Source organism: Dysidea avara, chromosome 7 (genome assembly GCF_963678975.1).
Source record: "Dysidea avara chromosome 7, odDysAvar1.4, whole genome shotgun sequence".
Lineage (NCBI taxonomy): Eukaryota > Metazoa > Porifera > Demospongiae > Dictyoceratida > Dysideidae > Dysidea > Dysidea avara.
The window spans coordinates 750,272-768,830 of record NC_089278.1 but is presented as its reverse complement, the minus strand read 5'-3'; the positions used below and the strand labels follow the sequence as shown (position 1 = coordinate 768,830).

Sequence of the window (18,559 nt, the reverse complement as noted above, 5' to 3'; positions counted from 1 at the left end):
TCAGCCTCATCCAGAGGGAGGCAAGGTCTTTTAACATATCGTAATGCAGCTATAACTGCATTGTTAGTGTATTTAGCTACACAGACAAAACTTAAGATGTAGCTAGATGAATGTTGTTTAGATTTCAATGCAGCATTAGACAAGCTAACAAACAACTATATACTGTCATTTTACTGTCATATTACACTACTATGGCTTGACACTGAATATCCTTCACTTCTGTCATCATTGTCAACAATTGAGTTACCACTGTCAGCACATTGACAACTACTCTGTGCATGAGAGTCACCCACACCAGTAGAGCCATAATAAGGAGGTATACACTCATCATTATACTCTTCACTGCTGTTAACACTGAACATGCTATCTGTGGTAGAACATAGTGAAATTGTGTGGCAGAAGTCTTTGCCAGTATAGGTGATCTCCTCAAGCATCTCTATTGGATCCTTTTCTGGATCATAATTTGTCACAGTGCCACAATCATTATTATTCTCTATCTGTTCTGTAATACTAACAGTATCAATAGTGATATCATCAATGTATGTCGTAATCATGACCTATATGTATACAGCAGTATCAGTACACTGTTAAGGTGAGCTTGTTGGTTACCTCTTTTGTTGTCTCACACACAATATCATCTCTGAAGGAATGATGCACATATTGAGTGTAACTGAATACAAACTATGCACTTAGCCACACATGATGCTTATACAACATTCAGTTACTTCACAACTTATGCTTTATATTCAAACAGTTCTTGACATTGTTACTGCCTTATCTTTCAGCTATTTATATAAAAGTTTCTATCTAATATCCCACTGTGTTGCAACTGGAGCACATGGGGTACTCACATATCAATAGTGACTGCTAGCTATGTTGAAAATCAATGTGCTACAACACTACAGCTATACGTGTGCCATACATTTAATAGATGTCCAATCAGATGGTTGACTTCAGACATGTGTATTAAGAACCGTATATGGGACTCATGGTTTGGTTTGGTCTGGAAGCACTTTTGAGCATATATATGCACTGCTTATCACTACTGCTTACCATATTAGTACATGTATATACACTATACACAAAGCTAACCTTTCCTTAATCCTTCTGTTATATACATACAGTAGAATCCCTAGTGCACCCAGTGACAATACACACAATAGCAATACTGGCAGCCATATTATAACCCCTGAAATTGTTACATATATTTGAATTGAAGGTTGGAGTGCTGATATTTATTGTGTATCTTACATAATTTATCGTCATAAGGTTTATCATCAAATTCTATACAAATTTAATCACACTCAACCATGAATCAGCAAGCAATTTGTACTTACTTGACCATCTGTAACATGACACATTGTTACTGTCTATTTCTGTTGTACTCTTAACTGTCACCATAAACCAACAAGTGGTGTTAGTTGGTATGCCAGTCATAGATTTGTGATTTGTGACATTATCAAGATGATACTATAGTAATGATATTAACAAAAGTGAGTACTTTGGTAACAACACAAATTGTGTGCTAGCTAACCATCTGATGTTTTTCAGCTGTCACAGTTGTGTTACACCAGTATTGCAGGTAGTATCCATCGATCTCATCAGAACTCTCCCTATTGTCAAGCTCCCAATTAGCAACAGTTATATTCTCTTCACAGTTTATTGTTAGGTTAACTGTTAGATTCAATCTTGTACCATTATCTAGTGTATGGGAAGAACAATGCCATATAAAGGAAGCGAGACATTTACCAATTTATTATGATGTGTACAATAGTTTTCACAAGTTGTATTATATGAGAACAATCATTAGATGATAAATTGATCAAGTCATAACTGACTGGCCCTCCCAGTCCTCCTGCTAAAATGGTCCTACCAGACCATTTTGTAGTCTCACAAATAGATTCCTGAATCGCTTGTGATGTTGTGTATGGTCCCCTTATTGGTCCTTACTAGTAATCTACTGCTATATAGTGTAATACAGTAGTATGGTAGCAAGTGAACCAGTTAAACAGCAAGAAACCATAGCAAGGATGTAACCAATAATCAATGACTGCATTATTAGAGTTGACTGGTCTATTAGAATATCTGACTGCTCTATTGGAGTAGTTCAGTTTTGCAGTACTAAATTTCCCAAGGTATAGATGTGTTGGTAAATAGTAGCTTATAGTTAGGGTTCTAAGACCTTTTTGGATAAAAGTTCACATAGCTTGGGCCAGTGTATGCTAAAGATCATTTTGGCATTTCAGATTTGATTTTTGGTGACCTTTATAATCAATTTTAAATTTAAAACTGGACAGTTTTCCTCTACATAATTCAAAATCCACAAACTTGATGCCAAATTAATACTTAGTTTTAAAGAACACATTGATGCTTAGAGATAGTCTATAGCTTACACTTAGTCTGCCTCTCCATATTTGTGTATGGTCAGGTGTTTCATACAGATTTGTGCAGCAGCTGGACCAGAGGAGGTCCGACACAAACTAAGCGCTGTTGAAAAGAATTCGCAGTAATTGCATTCTTCAAATGGTAAATACACGGAAAATCAATCCATAGACAAGATTTGGTGAACTCCAAAGCTACTTAGACACTTGTGCAGTTGATTTTCACTGGTTTTCTCTTCCCAACTTGCTGCTTGGCTTTATTTCGTACGGTTAGTTATTCATCACATGACAGTTCCTCCAATAGGCTGTGTATATCAAAACTGAACCACTGGAGTTGAATGGGGTTGATTGCACCGTTGAATTAAGCATAAGAAAAGGGTTTGATCGGCGCATAGTTTTCGTTGACAACCCCACAAAATAGCTTCCCTGTACAAAACATATGTGCTCACGTGTGCGTGTCAGACTTCCTCTACAGCTAGACATTCACGATCATGTAATATTTAAATGTCTACCATTTAGGTAAAAGTTTTCAAGAGACAAAATTTTTACTAAATTATGTGAAAATGCAATTTCATGTTCTTTTTGTTCATGAAATTCTGATTATAGGGACATATTCACAATTCTCATAAAGTTGGCTGACACATGGATATATAGCTATATATATATATATATTTATGTATTAGATAAAGCACTGCCACGAGTGCTATACGGGAAATATAGCATGAAAAGAGTGGGCGAGAGACAAATATAGCACGAGGCGAAGCCGAGTGCTATATTTCGTCTCGAGACCACTCTTTGAATGCTATATTTCCCGTATAGCACGAGCGAAAGGCAGTGCTTTATCTGGTATAGAGAACTGTCAACTTGAGGTACACACAAGACACACGAAACAATAGAAACTCACGGAGGAGTGCTATCATTGGTAGAATAGGCATTGCGCCTGTGTTTATCCTGCGTTGCACTGTGCTGTGCCTTCATTAGTCGTTTTGTGAGTCCGGCTAGTCCGTCTTCTCAATACATAAAGTTTTTGATTGTGGTATATTAATAAGCATATTTCCGTGATATTCCTAGGACTCGTCCATTTATGTGAGCAAAACGTACTAAGAACGTTCACTGCTGTTGACCAGAAGAAACCATCATCGAAATCTTCAAGTGCGTCTATAAATAAAATCCAGTGGTTTGGCTCTTACTGGTTGGGTTGACTGATCAGCCAGCACAGCCAGGCTATCAGCCTACACTGGCTTGGTTGATTGGTTGTACTGACCAGAATGAGTGATTACTCACTCGAAGTAGGCTATCAGTCTACACAAATAGACCTGGCAGTTCTATAACTACCTAATATAGATATAGAACTGTGGTCTATTTAAAGTGTTCTATAACTGCCCAATATAGAACACTTGCTCCTTTATGGCAAATGTAAAACACTTTTTTGCTTTGATCCTCCCACGCAAAATTCTTTATATATGTACATAGTATTGTGATTATAGAACAGTATCATTGTATGGCTGGACTAAAAATGGCATAATCAGATCTCTCAGTAAAGAGACCAACTGATGCCAACAATTATGCCATGTATATACCAGCTATTGACAACATAAGAAATATTTCATCAAATGCTTGTACTCCTATGATTGCACACCAGTTCTACGTAATGCTCTTCCTAATGTGATTTTATGGATACGTACATGTGCATCCCAAACTGTCAACATAACTATATCTTGACCTTTATGTGGATCAATCAATTATAGGGATGCCATGCAAAAATCTTCCTTTCCCTTCAATGTGTCATTTGTAACAAAAATGTTGTTATGATTTTAGCCTACACACAGAATTATTGAAACTGGTTTCAGTATGACTCTGCAATGCCAAGATGTATATACTGCACAGGTGGTTACCCCAACCCCTCCCCATATACACTCTTTGATAGCTCATGGGTCTGTCTCGTATGCTCATGCCCAATTGAGGTGATAAACTGTAATAATTGAATAAGCAAACCTTCTTTTGTAAATTGAATGAGTTGCTTGTAAAAGTTGCTGTAACTTTGGAACAGAGTAAGCTATATATGGACATTTGTAAAAGCCAACTTATATTTAGTGCAAAAGCATTGGTTTGCTGGAGTGGCTATTCATATGGCAATGTTGTATGAATATTATTCATATGACAATCATCCATCATAACTCTAACACACTAGTTGTATGAAGGTAAGTTTTTGGTGAGTTTGAGGCAAGATAGAGGCCAGGCCAACCTTAGCTCACCTCAAACTCACCAAAAAATCACCTTATACAGACAGTGAAAGATATTATCATGTTCTTATTGGTTCACATTTATAAGGTGCAACTTAAGGGAGTTGGGTATACAGGCCCATAGCCAGGGGGGGTTCGGGGGGTTCTGAAGAACCGCCCTCTTGGAAAAAAGGTCCACAATTTCAGTAAAAAGGTCCACAATTTTAGCATAAAGGTCCATAATTTAACCAAAAAGATCCACAATTTTAGTATACAAGTCCAAATTTTCAGGAGCAAAAGTCCATTAGCTACAGTTTACTAGATAGCACTAATAAGAAGCTAAATTAAGTGCTTGTATTATATGCAATGCAAGATCGAGATACTCCAATAGAGCAGTCAACCACTCTAATAGAACAACCACTCTAATAGAACAGTCACGATTACATTTTCTTTTAAAAGCTACTTAATTTACATGTAGATTGTCTAAACCGAGCTTTCATTAAAATGTAAGCCGATTTTGGTAGAAAAGCCTCTCCATACAGAGCCCACGAATAGCACCCATACTTCAACTCCATGCAATGTGTAAATTTCATTGTTTAAGACACCCTTTGTTCTGCTCCACTGCCCCTGTTGATCATGGCAGAGTGCTCAATCTTTCCCATTCTTATTCACTGTGACATTCCAATATATTATATTTAGATACATGCATGTATGTGCAGATGGTATACAGTAGCAGTATAGAGATATTTTTCCAGATATCATCCATACAGCTGGTCTTCAGCTTACCAAAAAATTGTTATTTATTGACTGAAATTCCACTAAATTCAACCTTTTAGTACCTATTTTCAAAAAATTTCCTGGAGAGGCATGCTCCCAGACCCCCTAGTTTCAGCATGCTGGGTGCACACACCATAATATAATCTGAAACATGTCATATAAAAAGGTCTACTTTTCTTCTAAAAGAGCCTACCCAGATAAAAGTCTGGCTACGGCCCTGCTAATTATTATTTCTATGAAATTTGAAGTACGCATTGTGGCTATAACTACTCCTTTATGACTATATATTGTAATATAGTTAGCCATATGCAGTATAAGTTATTTATAGAAAATAGTCAGAAAATGCCACCAGTTTCAATCTCCAGACTCCAATTTTCAAAAATTTTCTGGGGGGGCATGCCCCCAGACCCCCCTAAATCAGTACCTTTATTAATCATCATGCAAGTAAAGGTCCACTTTTGGTCAAAAAGAACCCCCCTTTCAAAATCCCTGGCTACAGGCCTGGTATAATGATAGTTGTGGTGTAGCATAGTGGTAGAACCATAGTATAGTGTAGGGGGTCCCCAATCCTCCTAAGTGCTGCACTTTGCTTCAATTGGGACTCTTGTCTAAGTTCATTTTTAACATCACAACTGCCATATAAAATGGCATTGGACCAAGTTTGTGGATTTCAAACCATGTGCGAGAGAGCAATCTTCAGTATTAATTGGATATAAAGGTCACCAAACATTAAATATGAGGTGGCTCCCCCTTTAAACAAGTATCTTTATGATGCACACAAACTATCTGTCAAGTTTCATGCTTTTATCCGAAAGTGTACACACACCCCTAAAGGCTTAGAATCCTGACTATTATGCATATGGATAGTTGATATCCTACTTCATCTAATCTTCTGATAAATGCTCAGTGAAGATTATAGGAGAATCACTTGTGGCAATGGGATCGTAACTATCTGTGATAAATTTCCCAGCTGGGGACTATGTAACATGACAATACATTGTGAATATGGTACATAATATGAGCAAATGTTGTATAGCTGCACATACATGCAGTTATTTACCTGGTGGGGAATATCTGTAACATGACACATTGTTACTGTCTATTTCTGTTGTACTCTTAACTGTCACCATAAACCAACAAGTGGTGTTAGTTGGTATGCCAGTCATAGATTTGTGATTTGTGACATTATCAAGATGATACTAGTAATGATATTATTAACAAAAGTGAGTACTTTGGTAACAACACAAATTGTGTGCTAGCTAACCATCTGATGTTTTTCAGCTGTCACAGTTGTGTTACACCAGTATTGCAGGTAGTATCCATCGATCTCATCAGAACTCTCTCTATTGTCAAGCTCCCAATTAGCAACAGTTATATTCTCTTCACAGTTTATTGTTAGGTTAACTGTTAGATTCAATCTTGTACCATTATCTAGTGTATGGGAAGAACAATGCCATATAAAGGACTGAGATATTTATCAATTTATTATGATGTGTACAATATTTTTCACAAGTTGTATTATATGAGAACAATCATTAGATGATCAATTAGTCATGTCACAATTAGTCATGTCACAACTGACTGGCTCTCCCAGTCCTCCTGCCATAATGGTCCTACCAGACCATTTTGTAGTCTCACAAGATTCCCGGATCACTTGTGATGTTGTGTATGGCCCCCTTATTGTCATTACTGGTAATTTAGAGCAGTATGGTAACAAGTGAACCAGTTACACAGCAAGAAATCATAGCAAGCCAGAACAATCAGTGACAGCCAACTAGTCAATTAGAATATCTGACTGCTCTATTAGAGTATTTCAGTTTTACATTCTGTTCCCTTTGGTAAACGAGAGCTATTATGCAAATACATAATAGAGATCTATTTTAAAATTCTATCACTTAAATCATCTAATCTTCTGATGATTGCTCAGTGAAGATCATATAGGGGATCACTTGTGGCAAGGAGATAGCTACCTCTTATAAATCACCCAGATGGACCACTTGTAGTGGGGATCATTTATAACATGACACGAGTGAATATTGCATTGAACAATACTATATATATTTAGTAGTAATGAAGCACACCTGCCAAACTGCTGCCTCTAACAACCACTCCTGAATGGTAAAAAGTACCTTAATGGAATAATCTTAATGTATCTAATGTCAAATGCACTAAATGAAACCTTATACACACCAATATTGAGTCTTAAAAATCATTAAAACCAATTTTTGGCCTGCATACCTTTGGTTGCAAGACTAAAATTTATCTATTTTTTCACCAGGACATTTAATTAACACATGCATACACAACACGTACATTTCAGAGGGAACTTTCCCTCACACATCACCATGGAAAAGTAAGTAAGATCTCTCTGAGACTGATTAGTGACTAAATTTAAGGTTGCATGACAGAAGTGATTTTGGAGCTTTGTAATTCACAGCCAATAAGAATGATGCCAAATTTCTGCATATATTTGGAGAGTATGGAGTTGCTTTTTCATATTGAGCACAGAAAGACTTTATCAGCTTCAAGCATTATGAGCAGTGCCACTTGATTGATCATGATTTTTTTGTCTGATAATTGAGAACATCACTTTTGCAGCTCCTGCTGCTAGACAAAGATAGCTGCAGGTCTACATGCAAGAGAAAGAGTAGGAATTTTCTGTGTAGGTTTAAAGAAATATTACATCCAGTCTGATGTTAAAAATTGGTGGCTTACTCTAAATGATGATAGTCTAAACTGGTTTCAGCCTAGATTAAGTCCTAACGATCTGGCTGTACTTATAGTGATTGATCATAAATACACATTATTGGTAGTATAGTGAAAAACAATGCATCATGCCAATTACATACCACAATTCCTACTCTAGATACTCTAATAAAGCAGTCACCCTAATACAACAGCCATGTTTGATATTCTAATAGAACAGTCACATGTCTATATGCTACAACAAAAAGTAGCATATTACAATTACAATAACAAAGTAGGGATCCAAATAATAAAAACTAGTGAGATGATGGTATTACAACATAGCAGTTCTGTGGGAAAATCCCTACTTTAGCATTAAAGATTGCTGCATATGACAATGCCAATGTAAAGGTTTTCCTACACAGCTAGCTGTATTGTAATACTGTCATTCATATAATCTTGTCTTACTAGTTTTTATTGCTAGATCATATTTTATTAATTTTTAAACACACAAGTAGCTGAATACAATCACATAGTTAATTTACCTGGTGGGGGATATCTGTAACATGACACATTGTTACTGTCTATTTCTGTTGTACTCTTAACTGTCACCATAAACCAACAAGTGGTGTTAGTTAGAACTCCAGTAATGTTAGTGTAATTTATGGAACTCCCCAATTCACACTGTACACAAACAAAAAGTAAGATATGTTGTGGCACTTATGGGCTCTTGGTATAAACAATGAAGTAAATGAAAATCACACAGCAGTAAAGAAAGTATTGAAAAGTTGTAGCTATATGAACCTGAATAGTAAATGTGTCACAACAATAAATATTAATTATACCACTGTAAGTTCACGGTCTTGTGTAGATACAGATAATACACACAGTGAACACACAGGGCACAGTGGATAACAGGGCACAGTGGATACACAGGGCACAGTGGAAACAGGACACAGAGGACACACACACAAAGGGTACAGTGGACACACGGGATGTAGTAGACACACAGGACATGCACAGTGAACACAGTGGACACACAGGACACAGTGGATACACAGGACAAAATGGACACACAGCAGAGCATACAGTGAGCACAGCAAACACAGACTGAGAGGACACAATGACACTGCATAGGACATGCAGTGTAGAAATGACTGCAATAATGTCAATGTCAATCAATTTTAATAATGACATGGCAATCAATGTTACTGCAAAATGTATTAACACATTACAATTTTTTTTGGCTGCCACTTTTGGTTTTACTGATTTTTTACCCTAAAGCCACACCATTATATCATAGCTAGTAGTGCTGTGCGATAATCGTGAATAATCAATTATTGTGAAAAGTCATTATTGTTATCGTGAAAATTTTCATTATCGCATAATCGTGATAATAGGAAATTTCCGGATGCTTCTGTAAACTACGTATGGCCAACTTGAAATGAAAAAAAAATGCTATAATTCCAGGTATAATTCTAATGAACACTTTTTATTTTTTGTCATGATACTGGTTTCCAGATATAGCTATAAAGCAAGCACAACTGCATAATAAGTGACACAGTGATAATTTATTAGAGACAATTTACAGTATTTACATGTGTAGTCAAGTATTGTGATAATCATGATAATGAGGCACATTATCGCAATAATAAAAAACCCATTATCGCACATCCCTAATAGCTAAGCTGTTGTGGCATAGATTTTAAACTCAACAGACTGTAAAATGCACTATTAGAATGACATGTTGAAGTTACTGCAACAAATGTATGCATGTATGTTGTACATCACTAACTGTTTGGCTGTGGTATTCTTGTGTGTCACACTGGTACTGTACACAGTAGCCATCAATGTCGTCAACTCTTTGCACATTCATGACTCTCCAGCTAGCAATAACATCAACACCTTTACAGTTTACTGTCAAATTGATCTTCAGACGTGATGCAGTTAACTGCTTATGTAATTCTAGATGAGTAACTATAGTTTTTGCAGCAGGACTCCTCTCTTCTTTATATTCTCCACATACTAGAACACTAATCTGAATTTCAAAATTGTCTGTATTAAAATGCTGACTGAAGTTATTCCATAAATAAAATTCTGTGTTAAGAGAGTCTTCCAGTATGACATTGATTTTGCTGTAGCAGACAGGGATACACTCATACTACTCTAAATTGTCCTTACTTGTTCACATCATACAATGTTAACTTGTATTGTTGTATAGGTACTCCCCCATCATAGTCAGGTGGGTCCCAGGTGACATTTACACTAAACCCTCCAAGATCATTGTTATCAAATTTTATTCTGACATTTTTAGGGCTATTTGTCCACCCTAAACATGAAAGTTATACACAGTTATTATGTAGAATAGTTGAATAACACATTACTTTGTCTAATTTGGTATCCATACTAATTAATTAATATTCAATTAATTAATATTCTACACCCACACTGGGCCTATTGAATCAATTCACAATGTTTGCTAATATCTTCACTGGGCCTATGACCCTCTGAACATATAGTTATCGTCATGCCTGATATATGTAAAAGTTTTGTAAAGACATATTTATACCTTTTGGTAAAATTCGTGTTGTTCGACTGATGTAGCCAGCTTCACTGACAGCAATACACTGGTATGATCCAAAGTAACATACTAGATTATCTGTTATGGTGAGAGTAAGAATGACAGTGTTCCCTATAATGGTAGTATTGTGGGTGAGGTTGATCAATTCATTTCTCCTCTCCATTCTCCAATAGGCTGATGGTGTAGGGTTACCAGTGAACACACATTTTAGGATGATGTCATTTATTGTTGATGTGTTATTAATATCAATTAATACATCACTAGTGATATTGGTAATGTGAGGTGGTTCTAAATGAATAAACAAGTACATTAGTTGTTAGATATAACTCAGTGTGCCATGTTACTAACTGCAGCATAGCCACCACCACTACAACACTTTCACATTATTTGTAAAAATGATATCTGCAACCACAGCATGTGTAAATGGCATTCTTTAAAGCACAGTGATTCACTGCTACAATAAATGCTGCATACAACCATTGAAAAATATAAAATGGCACCAAGAGCATGGAAGCAGTTTATTGGGTGCTGTGGCATGAAATGTACTCCAAGATTGATGGTTGAGATGCTGCAAGAAAGATTTGTACTGTTTAAATTGCCAAATGTTCTTAATAGACCCTCAGTTACCCCAAAATCTCAGGAAATGATAAAAGTGTTCAGATAAGGGAATTGTTTGAAGACCACACATTTATATACAGAGTTCTCCATTGAAATACTCTAATAGAAAAACCTTTCCAGTTTCGGATAAACGAGGATGCAGATAAATTGGTTGGATAACTGAGGGTCTACTGTAGATGTACTTGTAAAGGTTGCATTTTAATAGTGCTAACAGCTCATTTAAAATTATTGTAACAGTAATCGTGTTGCTTTGACTGCTATGTTAAAATTATGGACTAGAAGTCAACTGCTTTATTAGAGCGAGTGACTGCTCTATTAGAGTATCTCATGCTTCAGTGTTTCAGTGGTGCCAACTACTCCATGAGTCCATCTGATTATTCTGCAATATTTCTTTATTACTTTCACTGCCTGTTTGCCTAACAATAGTTGACTTGTTGATGACAAATACTAATTAATTGACACACTGTGTAAACCTCATTTCACCCAAAAATAAGACAGCACCATCTCTACATGAAGCCACTTCAGACCCACCATACTTAAAACAAATCATTTAATTTTAAAGCTATAATAAGGATAGACCTAGGAACTGGCAAGGGGAGGGCACATCCAGGATGGTCCTAGATATAACAGTGCTTACTGGGATTGGAAATAGAAGTTGTGCACATGATAGAAACCATACAGTGGGTGTTAAAATCACTTTGAAGTTATCTGTGTTTCACCTTCTCTACTTCCGAACATGGTAGATTACTTCATTAAACTGGAGTTTTATCAGGCTGTATCATCCATAACTAAGTTTACAGTTGCATTGGAACACCCCTAGATAACTAGTGAAGTTTATGTTAGGCCATTTTTGGGCTATTACAAGCTGTAGAAGTGTTTTATGACGCTATAGTCCACTGTCACTCTTTGGTATGTTTTCACTTTGTGTTTTGGTTTCCTTCTAGTACATGCATTGTCCAGACAAAACAACAAACCATTTTTTTTTGAAATTAGGTATGGTTACCCGTAATTCCTTCTGTTATGCACTCCAATTATTTGTACAATGATATGGCACATTTTTTCTGCTTGATACTAAACCATATTCCATAGTACAAAGAGGTGAAACATTACATCAGGTGAAACACGGATACCTGTAACAAGTGTTTATTGTATCTATGAGTGTATCCAATACACCTCCACTTTTAGCACACTCAGTTGTACAGTGAGATATAAAAATATCATTATTGGGTCTTGAGTGGTATAAATAAAATGTATAGACCAGTCAGTGTTGTTAAGTAGTAACTAACTCAACTTTAAACACACAGTACTGCAATGTTTACACTATTAGAGTACTCCGCAATATAACTTCTCCACAAGTACATGCTTTATACCATGCAAACATCAGTTTGTGTGTACATAACTTGAAAGTGGAAGGAGCAGACCACTCGTACATCTGTCATTGTATAGGAATTATTGAAAGCCTCTTCTAACAATGAATTGATAAGACTTGTCATAGGTTTAAAGTTAAAATTTAGTAACACTCTGGAAGTGATAACTAAACTTATCCCTTGTAGAAAGTAGCTAGTAACTCTTTAATTATCAGTGAGGAAATCTTAAAACAAGAACCAACAAACATCTTTGCTAACCATACACAACAGTGACTACATGTTCATCATCATACCAGTAACTTGCAGGATCCCTGATGCATTGTATTGAGCCATCCACAGCTCACTCCTTATCACGATGCAGTGATATTTTCCTGAATCACTCAACTGAACAGTGGGAATGTGTAGTGTATGATTATGTACTGAGAACTGGTTGAGTGAAGAGGAACCATTTGACCAGCTGATGTTGTAATTAATTCCACATCCACTTGCTACACACACAAAATAAACACTATTCCCAATTAAGACTGTTGATATTTCTGGATAAACTTTAACATGACAAGAATTATTAGTATCTGCAATGATAATAATGTAATACATTAACTGTTAAGCACTTAATTACAAACACTAAACACCTTGTTGATTGATAATCAGTTGATAGTGGGAGGCTATGTGATGATGTAATGGATTGGTCCAGTAGACAACACATTGAAGTGACATGTTAGTGGTGACATTAGTCAGTAGAATACCATCATTATTTATCAATATATCATCCTAGAGAAAGAAGGCGTGCAATAAATATTGTGGTATATACCAGAGAGACACGTAAAATTCCAATCATCTCAAATATTTGGTGATGTTGGTAACACCAATAACACCGTTGGTATCACTAATGTTGATATGTGACAAGATGGTAGAAACTTATGCATACACCGTAACTGACTAGCCTCTGCCACATTTTTACACTTGTAGCTATACACAAGCAGACCATAAGTACTTTCTGACTTACTACAAGAGCTCTAGTGCTGGATCCATCTCTCTAAATGATCCTTATACATGTACCTTACTAATGCAATACTAAACTTCCTATAACCAACTGGCCCCAAAGTTTAGATATAGTTCCCAGCACTGCACATAAGTGTATCTGTCAATTTTTAGTAACTCAAAATGCCTGCTGTGCTCTGTAAAGTGGCAGTGATGATGTGGGAAGTGTGCAGGAATTGAGTTGTTGTATTGTGTATACATATATAACCAACCCAATACAGCTGTGCTACAATACATTACTTAATGACAAAAGCTGCAGCTGGCGACTTTTGTTATGCACTGTTTACTATAACCTAATTCACAAAACATAGTTGACAAATTGCCATGTACCCTAAGTGCCATAAACACAACTTGCAAAGGAACAGCTGCTGACTACATGAAATGACATTGACCTACCTCACACAATAATGAACTACACAATGTCCCATCTCTCCACCACTCAACATGATCTGGTACAGGATAGATGCTGTTTGGTGTATTCACATAGCATGGTAGGAACACACTGTCTCCCATTGACAGTAATTTGATTTCTTGTAGAGTGGGTCCAGGAGCTAAACCATATGGGGTAAATGACTCACACTAAAATGACTCACACTAAAATGACAAGTAAGATCATGCTAGCTATATAGCTGCTATTCTAGAGAGATGGTAGTATTAGTGTGAATACCATAATTATGATATACATTATTACACTACCACCCAGCCTAGACATTACAGAGGCAATATATGTAGAGACTAAAATTGTTCACACTATTACATTGATTTTAATAGTTTACATTTCAAACAATTTTGTCACTGTAATGTGATTAGTGTTAATAGTATAAATAATAAACCATCCACTTGTTAACAAAGATCTTTCCATAGCACATTAACTAGTAGCAACGTCTGTCCAGCGGCTCATTGCACAAATATTTAATTTTTTAGGGGATGCATGCACTTTATTGTTACTTAGCTCACAAAATTTTGGCTGTCATACATGCTAACTAGTCAAGTAGTATAAACTAAATCTGAGGTGCTAATTTATTTTAGATAAATATAGCGGATTCACCCGTCATGGCAAAGGGGTTTAATGTGACTTCACCAGGCTATCGTTTTTCCACTTTTTATTGCAATGATTTCAACTAGGCTGTGAATTATTTTCTTACAAACCAAAAGGAAAAAGATGTTACAGAGTGTATATATAGGCATCTATAACAAACTGTCCATATCCTTTATTGTACCTACACAGCCAATACTTATATCCTATGAAATGTCAACACCGATGTGTCTGACACTAAAAAATATAGAATCATAAAAGTACACCAACTAGCTAGCAAAGGTTAGTGCAGACTCAGTGAAGAGACAACAATATGTCCACAAGTGCATGCAAGGAAAAATTAGGGATTAATACTTACGTATGGCAACCGCAAAAGAAACTTTGGTGGGAAAATTGGGGAGGATAGTACGTGCATATGTACATACATAGTTACATACATTTGATCTCTTCTGTGTTTGTTGCATGAGTATACTGTGTGTGTGTGTGCTAATGTTATCATGATTATTTCATTTACATATAATAGTTATATCATTGCAATATTTGTATTGCAATACAGATTTTTTGACCTGCTACACAGGAATAATCACTTTAGTTTTGCCTTTTGAAGTTTTCATAGTATAAATTGGAGGAAAATTTTGGCATGGTGTAATTTTCAGTGAACTGGGCAAATGATCCCAAATTCCCCCCCTCCAAATGTTTGTTCATTTGAATCATATAGTGTGCTCAGTAGAGCAACATTGAATACCAAACTGTTAGCTTGTAGTATAATATGTATTGCATTGTGAGATACTTAGTCAAAATTGGGGACCACTGATTGTGCTACATAAGATGCTGGATTGACAATGTGTGATGAGCCGGCCATGTGAGAGACACCACTGGAAAAGGAATACACTTCAAAAGTTAGTTTAATCATATTTCTGGTAGTTCTACTACCCTGCATTTCTTGTGACTGGTTGGTTTGCTGATTAGCTTACCAGAAATAACAATCAAAATAAGTGGGCAATTTAGCTTTAAGCATGCAGGTATTTGGTAATATATAATTTATGCAACTCATTCATGTCAGGATTTGGTCTCAGTTATGCTTATCCCCCATATACTACATGGGCGTAGGAACAGGGGGGGCCACAGGGGCCAGGGCCCCCCTAGTCTGTGGCCATGGATAGATAGAACAGGCCAGGGCCCTCCAGTTTGCAGCAAGCTATGTTCCTTTCTCACCGATTAAAATGTTGGTCCTGGTTTATTTGAAATAATATTAGAGGCGCTTAAAGTGATAATAAGCTACGTACACCTCACGTGTGATTCGTGTTAGAAAATACGAAGTGTATATTTAGCCGGTACCGGTTTGCAAACACTAACGGCTATTGTGCCGGCACTAGTAGGTTGCCCCGAGCATTCAACTTTAGGGCACGCGTCTAGTAGGTTTCCCCGAGCATTCAACTTTAGGGGATGCGAAAAGTAGTTCCTTAGCGTTAGGGGTAGGCTAGGGTTTAGCTTTGGTTTCTTCTTCACTCTTGTTATATATAGAAGTCACTTCAGTCGGATGTTTATAACGTAGAAACTAAATAATATGACTAGCTGCAGCACCGGTGGTATAATCGTTACAAACATTCCTTATGAGTAGAGTAGAGGCTGGTATTATGGGACAGGGGGTAATATGGGTCACATAGCTTAAAACAAGTGTAGTGAGTTAAATCCTGCAGATTCAGAAGTAAAGAGATAGTACCTATTCAGATCATCACAAATAGTGATTATAAGTCAACCACAATACTAATTTGGGAAAAATATAGCTCCTAAAATTTGCTATATCATAATGGAGGACTGTCAATGATTGTCTTTGTACCACTCATGCACTATGCAGTAAAGAGTACGAAGATGTGAAGTGCATGTACTAAGTCAACTAATCTACTTTGACTGTCTACAGTGTCCCTGCTACCTCTTACATATGAAATTTACCATAATCAAATACGAAATAGTCAACTTGTAAGCACAGCATCTCATAATACCCCCATATGTCTCATAATACACACACCTACAGTGTTCCAGAAAAATGATTAAGCAGACCACCAAATGTTATGAAAATTTTTGAAATTTTAGGATAATATAGTTTATGGGCATACCTTTCCCTATTAGTATTGTGAAATACCAGGGTTACAGTTTAAGGTAATAGCAATGCTTTGAAGTTAAGTGTCTCATAACTACCACCACTACTCTACGGATGCCCGGGTTCGAACCCTTGCTTAGACAACTTTTTTTTTCGCTTTCTTAGGTTTTTTGTACAAGTTTTTTTTTAATGCACGTAACATTCTAAGTATTATACCCTCCACTGCCGGCAAAATAGCCGGCAAAACAGTGTAACCGGTACCGGCTCTATATAACCTGCCAGAAAATAATTAAAAAACTGCATGTGCAGCTGCAGAGAGTTAACTTATGTCTCAGTCTCACTACCAGAAAATTCTGTCAGAATTAATTCGTAGTCGTGGTAGACCTATTTCGGAGTCCAGTTAGTGAAGGAGCTTCTAACAGTAACAGTTCCCAGAGCGATTCTAGCAGAGGTAGCTTTGTTCTAGCCCTCATGCGGTGGCTCTAGCCCTAATAACGAACCTTTGATGGAGGAAGCTGAATCAGAGCAGTCCCACTTCCCAGAAGACTACGGATCTGTGAACGACTAACGCAGAATGTAGCTAATACTCAAGGGGAAGACGTATGATTAATTCATCCCGCATACAAGTAATTTATCACTTCTGGGGGGGTATATTTAACAACATGAAATTAGTTCAAGTAACAGCACCTTATTAATTGTGTTTTGTGATGTCATCAGTCCTACACGTCATTAACATGGTATACAAGGTTGCTATAAGACGATTACTTATCTAGCATCACTGTGATTATGATTATTGGCTAAAATTGTCAATCCCATAGCACCTATTTTTCAAAATTTCCCTGGGGGGGGGGGGGGGGGGGTGCATGCCCCCAGACCCCCCTAGAAGGAGAGCAATGCTCTGAGTGCGCTTCTCACACTGTGCATGTACCCACAGGTAGCTACACCTCCTCCACCACTGCTTTAGTTACCAATAGTACCTATAGTTTTTTGCTTTGCTACGCCCCTGTACTACAGTGAAATGGAAATTGACCTGGGAAACATTACCTGTCATTTTTAGATGAATTTCTTTGCCAACAATATATCCTCTCCAAACCTTCATTACACACTGATATGATCCACTGCTGTTTATATTAGCATTAGTGATTTCCAGTGTCTGTTTTCCTGCAGAATTCAGGATTTCAAATCTCATTGGGATCTTGTACAGATTACCGTGTACCAGATAGCTAGATTGGTTATACCGTATTCTGATATCACAGTCTTGTTTACAAGTTGTGTCGCATTCTAATCTAACTGTACTGTTGTTAAAATATGTTGTGTCTTGCATTGGTTGATCCTGAAAATATACCGGATGTGGATGGACCCCATAGCTATCTGTATGGAATAAAAACAACAATTAAGAATAAAATATAAAGACTACTACAATAGAACATTAATAATCAGCCAGCTAGTATCAGCTAACTATAGTTATCCCAGCTAGTATATAGCCACAGTTAGCTAACTAGCTAGCTATACAGCTATATAAATCACACTACTTTTGTTAATAGAAATCACCTGTGGTTGGATCCAGTTGTGAGGCAATCTCGCGGAATACTATTACAGCAAGACATCTATGTAAACAGGTAGTGAGCATCAGAACTACTAGAATCTGACTGGGCCGGCTCATGCACGTATCCCATTGGCTCTGAAATGTCGGTAAAATACTCATTCTTCCTTGGAGTGGATCACACACGACGCACAACTGAATGCCAGA

At 36.8% G+C, this 18,559-nt stretch overlaps 1 protein-coding gene across 1 annotated transcript; it reads right to left on the bottom strand.

Annotated features, from left to right (window-relative positions):
• Positions 1 to 30: 30 nt before the first annotated feature.
• Positions 31 to 18,559, bottom strand: LOC136261587 (uncharacterized). The gene is made up of 17 exons (XM_066055614.1): positions 18,361 to 18,559; positions 17,854 to 18,180; positions 14,069 to 14,223; positions 13,264 to 13,402; positions 12,925 to 13,203; positions 10,635 to 10,934; positions 10,247 to 10,394; positions 9,861 to 10,200; positions 8,611 to 8,749; positions 6,645 to 6,811; positions 6,441 to 6,579; positions 1,535 to 1,701; positions 1,338 to 1,470; positions 1,252 to 1,284; positions 1,093 to 1,189; positions 610 to 640; positions 31 to 557 (listed from the first exon to the last, which is right to left on the bottom strand). Exons 1-17 carry the CDS (start codon positions 18,512 to 18,514, stop codon positions 177 to 179), a joined length of 3,129 nt encoding a protein of 1,042 aa, XP_065911686.1. The 5' UTR covers positions 18,515 to 18,559; the 3' UTR covers positions 31 to 176.

What these genes read in the sequence shown, in the direction of transcription:
- LOC136261587 (XM_066055614.1), bottom strand. Translation starts at nt 18,514, where the DNA reads ATGAGTATTTTACCGACATTTCAGAGCCAATGGGATACGTGCATGAGC. An exon ending in ACAACTGGATCCAACCACAG is followed by an intron (nt 18,181 to 18,360) that starts GTGATTTCTATT and finishes TATTCCATACAG; the next exon opens with ATAGCTATGGGGTCCATCCA. An exon ending in AATTCATCTAAAAATGACAG is followed by an intron (nt 14,224 to 17,853) that starts GTAATGTTTCCC and finishes CATATGGTTTAG; the next exon opens with CTCCTGGACCCACTCTACAA.